The 12429-nt window shown below is 40.8% G+C and overlaps 1 protein-coding gene across 3 annotated transcripts in view; it reads right to left on the reverse strand.

The window, feature by feature from the left end:
* Positions 1-12429, reverse strand: part of LOC143279835 (dihydropyrimidine dehydrogenase [NADP(+)]-like) — a 47029-nt gene that overhangs the window by 5502 nt on the left and 29098 nt on the right. For all 3 annotated transcript variants that reach the window (XR_013054957.1, XM_076584067.1, XM_076584068.1), the window contains exons 13-18: positions 9629-9697; positions 6991-7074; positions 5992-6112; positions 4553-4815; positions 2173-2352; positions 1527-1667 (exon numbers count right to left, since the gene is read on the reverse strand). Coding sequence is in view for 2 of the 3 variants with exons in the window: in XM_076584067.1 (XP_076440182.1) it covers positions 1527-1667; positions 2173-2352; positions 4553-4815; positions 5992-6112; positions 6991-7074; positions 9629-9697 (858 nt within the window). In the remaining variant the exon portion in view is untranslated. The remainder of the gene's footprint in view (positions 1-1526; positions 1668-2172; positions 2353-4552; positions 4816-5991; positions 6113-6990; positions 7075-9628; positions 9698-12429) is intronic.

The following is a 12429-nucleotide window of genomic DNA, read 5'->3' on the forward strand; positions in this document are numbered from 1 at the left end:
ACTCAGTTTGCCTGTGTCAGGGCACAAAATACAACAGCCCCCACCACACCCACACATAGCCTGTTTTCATTTCTCCCCTCAACCATCTCACCACTTACTTCTTCCCAACAGTGACCACTGGTCAATGCACTGACTATTTTCATCACTTCTGGGAGAGGTACACATGAAAAACAACAACCGGATTCACAGAGGTTGTGTGGTGATCACCTTTAAAACAAAGCGTGAGGATGGAGGAAACAGTCACTGCAGCAGTCTGTATTGCTTCAGCTGGAGGTATGGCAACGTCTGCCCCTGGGTGAAAGGTGTTCCAGGTGTGGACAACAACACACACATGCTTCTTTGTAGTTGATTTTGTTGCAGCAGGAGCAGTTTTGCAACTTGGCACCAGTCCCGAAGACAGGGCTACACACATTGTAACATGTCCCCAACACTTGGTGACAGTTGTGGGCCAGTCTGGCAGCATGGCACTGGACTTTCTCAGTTTCAGTTTCTCATGGACGTGTCACTGTGTTCAGTATCAGTATCGGTAGCTCAAGGAGGCGTCACTGTGTTCGGACAAATCCATATACACCACATCTGCCAAGCTGATGCCAGACAAAGCCAAATAAGCTACACCTTATCTGCTAGGCAGATGCCTGACCAGCAGCTTAACCCAACACACCAGGTCGGGCTTTGAGTGCATGCATGTATGTTCGTTTATCTGTCAGAGTGGATTTCTCCTGCATAATTTTTCCAGAGGACAACACTTTACGTTGCCATGGGTTCTTTTTAAGTGCACCAAGTGCATTCTACACACGGAACCTGGGTTTATCACCTCATCCGAATGACTAGACTTTCGTGATGGTGTTGATATGTCCTGAATTGTGGAGATCTAAGACGTGTGTTCTGTGACTGGGCCATCCAAAGCTCCTTGATCTTCTGGAGGTGACCTCCCTTCATCCATGTGTGACCTCAATAGTCAACTGTCAGACTTCACCAGTTCTGACTTGATTCCCCAGTCACACTTCTGATGAAAGTCGCTAAGGATCTCTCTAAGTTTCAAACATTCCTCCATTTACAATGCTTTTTTTTTTTTTTTTTTTGTCATGGGATCCTGCATCATTTCTATTTTCTCAAAAAAAAAAAAAAAAAAAAGAAGCAATAAATTCTAAAATAATCAGCCTTTAAAATGATGGGGTCTACATCGTCTCCACAGGCTGACATTGTGAAACTTGTTTTGTAAGGAGTTTTTGTCATCTTGAAGAATTCCGCCATGTTCAGCTGCACAATATGCATGCTGCTCTTTACAACATAAATAATAAGTGTACTTATATAGCACAGAGATAAATCAAAGTTCTTGTACACAAGTCATTAACACAGGCAAAACACAAGTTCACAGTAGAGACAGTAAGCAAAAGAAAAAAAGATGAAAACGTATGTTAAAACACCAGCATAAAAAAAAAATCGCTGGAGAGAAACTGCAGGTTGGAACTAGGGGCCAACTCCTATGGAAAGGAGAGGAAAGGCAGCTGACAAATGACCCTCACCTTGACCTTGGGGACCTCCTTCTTGGAGGCTCGGACAGGGCGGGAGACATCCAGTGGTGCAGCCAGGAGGTCAGCTTTCTCCTTCACTCCAGCCATCACCTTCTTCCTCTGCTCCCGGTAGGGGCCAAAGGAGGGGAGGTGCTGTGGATGGGGACACTTACTGCATGAGCAAGACCCTTGCAAGCTTTTGTTTAACAGAATCTGATGCATTTCTTAATTTACAAAAAAAAACTACAATTCTATATCTTCTAATCTGAACTGAGGATATATATATATATATGTATGTACATGAGCTGAAGACAACACAGGCTCATTCCTATTCATCACACACACACACATACACACAAAAACAAAAAACTTCCAAGATTTCGTGTCAAAGAATCTGATGCATGTCTTCATCTAATTCAATATATTTCTGTCTGAATTTAGGATAAATCTGTACATGAATTAAAAACATTACAGGCTAATTCATATTACACACACACACACACACACACACACACACAAACACACACACTAAAAGATGTTAAACTTAAGAACGAACACACACTCACACACACACACACACACACAAACACACCACACAAACAAAAACTGAAATCAGCATATCCCCCTATGCAAGCAAACAAGCGGCACAATCAGAGACCTTGCCGATGACGTCAGCCACGCGGGGCACAGGTTTTCCACACTGGTGGACGGGGGTGGGGGGGCTCTGTCCCTGCCAGTCCTGAAGGCCCTCCAGGCTATCCAGGTAGAGCAGAGTCTTCAGCCCGCTGATGTAGTCCTGCACCACCGTGAAGTCCTGGTTCTGCACCGCGCTGCACACCTGTACCAACACACATGACACACATAACACACACATAGCACACATTACACACGCACTCACACATGCATGCATACATGAACTCAAGCATGTATGCACACGCACACACACACACACACACACATAACACACAACACTCACACACAACACATTACACACACACAACACAAAACACTCACACACCACACATTACACACACATACGCATGCATACACGAACGCAAGCATGCACACACACACACACACACACACATATAACACACACACACACACACACACACATAACACACAACACTCACACAACACACATTACACACACATACGCATGCATACATGAACGCAAGCATGCACACACACACACACACACATACACACATTCACACACAAACACAAACACACACACACACACACACACACAAAGCATTCACAAGCTGACCAGAAGAATATCAGAACTTCCTGCCACGTTTCATATCCAAAGTGGGGATGATGATTTTTTTACCCATGAATGGTTTCAACATCTGGCTTAGAATGGAGTATTTTCTGCATCTAACACTGATGACGTAACTGGCGATTTCACTTTACTTTTTACAATATTTGAACATACAGTTGTCCCCGCTCAAGTCGACCTCGCTTAAATCAACCAATCGGATAAGTTGACACAAGTTTTTGGCCCCGGCCAGCCACATTCTTTATCTCTATAACATTTCCCAGCTTAAATCAGCCTCATGTAAGTGGATTCCTCGCATACAGCAACCAAATTTTTGTGTCCCAGTAAAGCTTCGACCCTGATAAGTCAACATTCATGTCACATTCAATCCCCCCTGTCCCCTTTTCCAAAGGTCTTCAATCATCCCCAAGGAACTAGTCAGTGTCCTAAGCTGTCCTAGAATGTCCCCCCCCCCCGCCCCCCCCCAGCCCCCATGCTGTGTGGTCCCCCACCGACATCATTCAAAAATCTGTCCCAAAGCGTTCCCCACAAAACTACTAAAATAGAGAACTCTCTCTCTCTCTCTCTTGTGATCAGTACTAGTCAATACCTTGTCATACCAGCTAGAAAAGTCTTCACAATGCAAAACATAACTAAAACCTGCATTCTAATTTTTCTTCTTTTTTTTTCTTTTTTTTTTTATTGTCGTCACTTGTGGTCTGTGGTGGTCAACAATCCAACTGGAGTATTTGACAGTGATTTGAAAAAATCGAACAATAAAAGTGAAAAGTCCAAGATTTCTTTCATTGGGAAAGATGCTAGTACATGTATATGACATTTTAGCACATGTAAATATATGATGACTTGTCACAGAATTACCAAATATACAGGAAACACTTTTTATATATTTTGTCTTGAAACAGTTCAGTTTCCATTTACAGATCAATGACACAATCTGCCTTTTATTGTGTTGTTCACGGCTGCCTACAATTCCATAAATTCTACTTATTTCTTCATGTAAATTGGAACAGCCTATATTCCTTTCTTTTATCTGAAAGTCTGATCGCTGGATCTGTTCCACTATACTATAACATTCTTGCAATGAAAATGGAAGAGATAAACATGTTGGCTCAGCTGATCCCTTTGCTCCTTTTTTTTGCAAATAAATAAACCTTCTCATTATAAAAAATGCCACAATGGAAAGGAATCCAGATAAAAGTTATGCTAGTGCCCTTCACTGACAGTAAATGAAATAGATGTCTAATTTCAATAGTAATTTCAAATCTAACTTTCGAGTGTATAGATTTGATAGCATTAATAACTGACTTGGAGTCAACACAAAAAGCAATCTGGAATTTATCTTTTGGAAAATCAAGTAAAAAATTCAATGCCATAAGTACTGCAACTAGTTCTGCGGTAAAGACTGACTATTTTTTCCCCACATTATATAACTTTTCTGCGTTTAGGCCAGGTATGATATATGCCACACCTGCATTATTCTCTCAATTACTTTAATCAAAAATATTTCCTTTGTCATCGGAGTAGGGTTCTTGTCTGTTCCCAATGTAAATCTAGGAGAAAAATGAGAGAGAGGAAAAGAAAAAGAAAGATCGGGGCGATGACAATCACGATAATGATCGACAGATAGTGAGAGAAATCATGGGATTGCAAGAAATCGTGGGCTTACATAACCACTTTTTACTATTTGTCAATCATTTGGGGACACGCAGTGATAGAGTATTTCTGTTCAGTTGAAGGAAGAGCGCCATGTACAGACCTGCAGCACGGAGGCCCCAGCATGCAGATACTGCAGTCCGGCCTCAGCGGAGTCGATACCCCCTGTGGCCAGGATGGGGAAGCCTGGAAGGGCGTTACCGATGGCTGAAACGGCCCGCAGAGCGATGGGCCGGATGGCGTTTCCTGACACCCCTCCATACGTGGTGCGCTGTTCTCGCCCCACGCTCGGCCAGGCTGACGCATCGTTCCTCAGTCCCATGAGGCCAGACACAGTGTTGGTGGCAGTGACACCATCAGCATTTCCTTGGAAGAGAACATTGCAGTGTGTGTTGAAACCCTTGCTGCATGTTATCACTCTATCACTTCTATTTGTCACCAACGAAGAATGTTGAGGGTCATCATCAGTTAAAGCCTGTGCCACATACTGAGTTTCAAAGCAATGTTTTGGGACACAAAAGGCATTACAACATGGTGCTTTCTGTGCTGTCCAAAAGTGGTATCACACATCCGTGTTTTGCTTTAATGCATGGCTCAGTGTTTCTGAAACTTATTTTGAACATAATTTTGTTGGCTGTTACCTCTAACAGCCCACTTCATTAAAAAAACACACAAAAAAACCCAGCCAACACACAAACATGTCCAGTCTAAAATATGTCTATGAGGAACACTCCCAGCCACTTCAAACAGCACAAGACCAGATGAATGGCCAAAGGAAATCAGATGAGCAAAACTGTAGAATAAAAACACACACTATGCCTACATGTGGATAACTGTGAACATGGGAGCTGTGGCCCACAAACAGAAAAAGACAACAACCAAAAAAAAAAAAAGAAAAAAGAGAAGGTATGCTGTACACAGAGCAATCACAATCATGAAAGGGGAGTTGCAGCCCACAAACAAAGAAAAAAAAAGCTGTACATAAAGCAATAACATGAAAATAACGCCTGCATATTGTTGTCATTGGTGTTATTTCTCCTTCCATTTCAAACAGAACATTTACAATGTTCAACCTAACCAGGAAAAGAGCTCACACTGCCATTTACAATGTTCAACCTAACCAGCAAAAGAGCTCACACTGCCATTTACAATGTTCAACCTAACCAGCAAAAGAGTTCACACTGCCATTTACAATGTTCAACCTAACCAGGAAAAGAGCTCACACTGCCATTTACAATGTTCAACCTAACCAGCAAAAGAGCTCACACTGCCATTTACAATGTTCAACCTTACCAGGAAAAGAGCTCACACTGCCATTTACAATGTTCAACCTAACCAGGAAAAGAGCTCACACTGCCATTTACAATGTTCAACCTAACCAGCAAAAGAGCTCACACTGCCATTTACAATGTTCAACCTAACCAGGAAAAGAGCTCACACTGCCATTTACAATGTTCAACCTAACCAGGAAAAGAGCTCAGTCTAACATTTACAATGTTCAACCTAACCAGCAAAAGAGCTCACACTGTCCAACAACCTCACCTTCTTTCGCTGCCCTTGCAATGTCCACAATGTTGGTGACGTTGGGCGTCAGCTTGGCAAAGAAGGGGATCTTCACCGCCTGCCTTACCCACCGGCAGATGTTGCGTACAAGTTCAGGATCCTAAAAAGAACATTATATGATGGATTTAATACCAAAACAGCTGCTCACGTCATTACACATGCTTTTGTTTGCAATTTATGACAGGTGGTTTATACTTTGCTGCTCTTCATAACTGAGCGGTTAATTATGAAGCTGTTGAAAAGTCTTGTTAGCACATCAAGAAAATGACCCAAAACAACCAGGCAGGACCCTGTGTCCTGTTATCTGAATCCTCATTTGTGATATGCAGCGGGAATGCTTTTCGTTGAACAATGCATGCCATTTGTCATTTGCCTTAAAACAAATATTATATGAATCTGCATGTTGAAAGTGTCAAGAAACAATGGGAGAAGACATTGGACACTAGTTAAGCACAAATCACACTATGGAACTGACAAGCTTTGAACCTACTTGACATCAAAATTCATCTACAAATTTCACTTTTCCTAATAAATGTAACCATTCATTCAATAATTGTCTCAAATGTCAACGGCAACTTCAGACAGGCGAGCAATGAGATACATAACTAGTTCGTGACAGGTGCGACAGCCAGGTGGTCAGAGCACTGGACTTCTAATCATAGAGTCCTGGGTTCGAATCTTGGCTGTCTGATATGCTGTGTGGAGATATTTCTGATCTCCAAGGTCAATATATGTGCAGAACTGTCAGTGCCTGAACTCCATGCATGTGTATATGCATGCCGAACATCAAATACACTTGTTTAAGATACCATAATCCATGGGTTAAGGAAACACAAACACACTCATCATGTACATCACCCCAAACTGGAGCATGCCTGTCAAAATGGTGGGAGTAAAAACAGCCCTAAAATCCCACTTGCAGAAACAAGTAATTTGGGAGTTTGCAGCCCATGAATGACAAAACAGAAGAATAGTCACCTGTCCACAGGCCAATCCCATGCCCCGCTCCCCCATGCCGTGAGGACAGGACAGATTCAGCTCCAGAGCGTGGGCTCCAGCTTTCTGCAACAGTTACATCACCATCTACACTCAGCTTCAAACATCATGCCGGTAAAACATCGTTTATGCAACTGGTACAACAGGATCAATACATAAGATAAGATAAGATAAGATAAGAATAACTTTATTATCTCCAACTGGAGAAATTTGGTCAGGTGCATTATCACAACATAGACAAGTAAACAACATGGGGACCATAACTGTAAAAGCCAACAACAGCCCCAACAAATATTACGAAGATACAAATGTAAAAAATATCACATACATCGTTTCATACATACATCCACACACTGCAGGTAATAACTAGTATTCTTAATGTAAAAACAGAAAGAATTAAGAAACATTATTTGAATATAATTATAAACATAGCCTACTATACTGCACATTGATTATAATAGACAGATAAGATAAGAATAAAGATGAATTGCGGAAAACCACAACCAGATAATCAGCACACACCGGCACCGCACCCCCCCACCCCCACCCCACACACGCGGATAACTTGATTAAACAAGAGTAATAAACATATGTTCTCAAATAAAAGCATTTCACATATTCGCTTTTAAAAACATTGCAATTAATTATTACATCGTAATTATTAAACAGAAATATATTTAGAATATGGACGTTAGCATTAGACATATTCATTGTACATTCATCCTGCATATTGCACATTATTCTTCCTACATATTGCACATTCATTATAACCAATTGTCACGTTTTAAGCTCAGTAAACACACACACACACACACACACACACACACACCACAACTAGAACAAGATACAGCCTATCATGCACGGACTTTCACACGTCTCACATGAGAGTGCGCGCGCGCACACACAGTTCTCAAGAATTTAAAAGGTGGATTGAACGTGGAATAAAAGTCTTCAGAGCTCTGGATTTCAACTTAAAAGTTCTGTAGCGTCGTCCTGATGGCAATAGCTCATAATACTTTGCTAAAATATGGGTGTCGTCAGTTGCTATCTGCCTGCTTTTTTTAACCACTCGACTTTCATACAGCTCTTGCATACTAGCTTGTTTCACTCCCACAATTTTACTGCATACACTCATGACATCGTTCAAAACACGCTTACTCCTCACTCCCAAACTTCCATACCAGCACATAAATGAAACTGTAAGCACAGACTCGATACAACATCGATAATAACTTTGAAGAATATTTGAATTTATACCAACATTTCTAAGCTTCTGTAAACAAAAAATTCTAGATTGACATTTCTTATGAATGGAATCAACATTTCTGTCAAAAGTCAGCTTATTGTCTAAGATGGTCCCTAAATATCTATATTCATTGACCCTCTCCACTGTTTGACCATTTATAACGACCATGCCTATACATCATCAACTTTCTGCAGCAGTTACATAACGATCAATGCTCAGCTTCAAACATCAAGCCTACACATCATCGACTTCATGCAACTGTCACATCAGGAATTATACTCAGCTTTAAACATCATGCCTATAAAACATCAACTTTCTGCAACTGTTACACCAGGAATTATACCAAGCTTCAGACTTCATACCTATGCAACATCAACTTTCTGCAACTGTTACATCAGGGATCATATTCAGCTTTAAACATCATGCCTATATAACATCAACTTCATGCAACTGTTACATCAGGAATTATACTCAGCTTTAAGCATTATGCCTGTGCAACATCAACTTTCTGCAACTGTTATATCAGGAAATTCTCTTCTTCTTCTCCCTTAACTCTGTGAAGAGTCATGTCTGACCCGTTTTGGTGAGGTTTAGAATAATGGATATAGACTGTATAATCTATTGTAACAATCAAATATTGTAGCAGCAGTGTTTCAGAAATTTTCAATCTACAAAAAACTGCTGGTGGTTTTGTCTTTGTTCTCATTTTTATACAACCTTTTCCAAAAAAAGAAAATTTTTTTCCCTAAATTACGTTTATCTAACATACTTACCATGACCCACTAGTGCAGGCTCCGGCAGGGAGTCCAATTCCTGTCCTGTGCAAACTACTATCCGCCTATGCGGAGAAAACAAAAGAAGCTACAGCCGATAACCTCCCTGAAGTAGGTTACCTCCCCTCTGTATCCCTGACTAACTTCCTCTTTTTCCAGCAGCCATCTTGACTCCTGATCCTCTGCTCTTCATACGGCCAAGTTTTTTTCGTATTTTTGTCTGTCTATCGATTCTTTGACACTCATGTTTTGTTTCCGACGAAGACTTGTATCAGGTCACAAACTTACTTAGCTCATTTGGGCAACTGAGCTAAAATCATGGCGCAATCGTGAGGGCCCTCTACCTTGGGTTCTTTCAACAACAGGTGCAAGTAAAGTATTTGGGGCAGAAATTAAGCCTTGCGGACTTTCCATGCCTCCTCCACTCCCTCCGGTCAACCCCAGACCGCTACCACCTCCTACACCTCCTCCGGTGTCATCTCTGGGTTTGTTTACCCAGACAAAGATCAGTCAAAAAAACCCAACTTATATTCTTTGCTTTTATTTGAAATTGGTGAGTGAGGAAAGAACTCCAATGTTAAGATTGAGAAAACCATCTCACTTCAGACATCTGTGCCAGCTCGGTCCAGTCGTCTTTGCTGTAGGCACACATGATACTGGCAATCAGCACCTGCAACCCACAAACCACATGAGAGATATAGTAACTACTACTATATACCTCTTTGTTTTTAATGAGAAAAGAAAATCTTTGAGCAGCTGTTTTTGCTGTCTTTTTTGTTTTTTTACTTGATGTTCTAAAATATCCAATGAAAATTTGTTTAACTCACTCGCTGCCATTGTCCGCATATGCGGACATCGTCGGAGAAAGCGTTGGATGCCAATGTCCGCATATGCGGACTTGGATTTTAACTCACTCAGTACGGCCAGTCCTCTCTTCTCCGCTACACAGACCCCTGGGACGTCCAGTGGGTGTCTGAATGACCCAACCTTTATAGCTTCCGTCGTCAGAATTGTGGTATTCTTTGTCAACATTCACCTCTTCAGTATAAGAGCCTTCCTCTTGCAATATTTTGATGATGGTAATTGGGGTGAAACGCTGTTAACGTCGTACTCTTTCGCCGTTCGTATGGAGAGAGTTAAAAAGTCGTGCTGTCGGAGTGACGCGTTGGATGCGAAAATCAAAAGCAGATGTGATATCTTACGTCACCTCTGGTCAGCTTTTCATTCACACACGCTGCGTGTGTGTCGCGATAAGCTCAACCGCACTTGATAACAAAGCGTGCCCCCTGTCAGCTTTGTAAGTTGTTTGACAAGATGGCGTCACGGCGAAGTGTTCGACACGGTCGGAGAGGTGAAATGTTACTCAGCGTCGAAGATGCTTTGGAAATGATCCAAACTGAAGGCTCTGATGTCGAAGGAGATAATGTTGATTCTTCGGACAGTTAATTTGAACCAGATCCCGATGAACTAGAAAAAGATTCGGCCACTGAAGAGAGTGTTTACAATGGAGAGGAAAGTGAGGAACATGTGCCAGCAGATGAGACAGACACAGACGACGAAACCACTGAGGAAATGGACGATTTTGCAAGTGTTTTCACCAGTGATTGGACTGACAATTTTTCCTTTTTCCCTCTTGCACATCCCTTCACTGGCATACCAGATTTGTCAGCTGACTGGCCAGTCAACACCCAGCCGGTTGAGTTTTTTTCTTTGTTCTTTGATTTTCATTATGTAGAGACAATATTTTTTCTTGTATGAGTGAATTTCAACTTTCTTCACCACCTGTTCATACTTCATTGCATGCACTAGGTCTTCCGTTCCTCAAATAGTGTTAGAATGTGATGTGGAACATGTTGGTGTACCTTTCTGATGGGTGCAAAAATGCTAAAAAATACACTAAATATGGATACCGCGATCAACATCAAGACGGTGAGTAAATACTTTGATTTTTTGCACACATATGGAACAACATTCCTTGCATACATATACTAAATATCAATTGTCTGGGTGTTTATTTGTTTTTTTTACAATTTTTTCCCCATCCTATACAAACCCTGGGTTTTCAGGGATTGGCAAGGGCAAAAACTCTTGGCATGGAGTGAGTTAAAACAGATAATATAAAAGCTGTAACATTTAAAAGAATTATTTCTCTTGAAAATCAAAAAGATACCAACAGCATAAATTAAACTAGAATGATGATATAAGAACAAACCATTCTTTATCAAGTCTCTATCACAACTGGTGAGATTTTCTGAACATTTTGCAGTATTTTTTTGTTTTAACAAAAAGACCAAGTCTGCCTAGATTTGTCCAGTCAGTCAGAACTGTTCTGTTGTTGTAGATTTTCCTAAAACATATAATAGAGATAAAAATTTTTTTAAAGAAATGACAGACATATATAAAGAGACAAAAGAAAAGGACACATTGTAACACCCTCATACCATAAAAAAACAAATCCCACCAATATAACATGACAAGACATCACAATAAATGAGGTGAATGCCATGACACACAATACACATGATACACAATTGTCACACAGTAAAATGACAATAAACTACCCAGACACACAATATGTCATGACCTAAAACAGTGCACCACGTAAAATGACAATAAACAACCCAGACACACAATATGTCATGACCTAAAACAGTGCACCATGTAAAATGACAATAAACAACCCAGACACACTTTGTGTCATGACCTAAAACAGTGCACCATGTAAAATGACAATAAACAACCCAGACACACATTGTGTCATGACCTAAAACAGTGCACCACGTAAAATGACAATAAACAACCCAGACACACATTGTGTCATGACCTAAAACAGTGCACCACATAAAATGACAATAAACAACCCAGACACAGAATGTGTCATGACCTAAAACAGTGCACCACGTAAAATGACAATAAACAACCCAGACGCAGAATGTGTCATGACCTAAAACAGTGCACCAAGTAAAATGACAATAAACAACCCAGACACACATTGTGTCATGACCTAAAACAGTGCAGCACGTAAAATGACAAACAACCCAGACACACATTGTGTCATGACCTAAAACAGTGCACCACATAAAATGACAATAAACAACCCAGACACACATTGTGTCATGACCTAAAACAGTGCACCATGTAAAATGACAATAAACAACCCAGACACACATTGTGTCATGACCTAAAACAGTGCACCATGTAAAATGACAATAAACAACCCAGACACACAATATGTCATGACCTAAAACAGTGCACCATGTAAAATGACAATAAACAACCCAGACACACATTGTGTCATGACCTAAAACAGTGCACCATGTAAAATGACAAACAACCCAGACACACATTGTGTCATGACCTAAAACAGTGCACCACGTAAAATGACAATAAACAACCCAGACA

This window comes from Babylonia areolata, chromosome 3 (genome assembly GCF_041734735.1).
Source record: "Babylonia areolata isolate BAREFJ2019XMU chromosome 3, ASM4173473v1, whole genome shotgun sequence".
Lineage (NCBI taxonomy): Eukaryota > Metazoa > Mollusca > Gastropoda > Neogastropoda > Buccinidae > Babylonia > Babylonia areolata.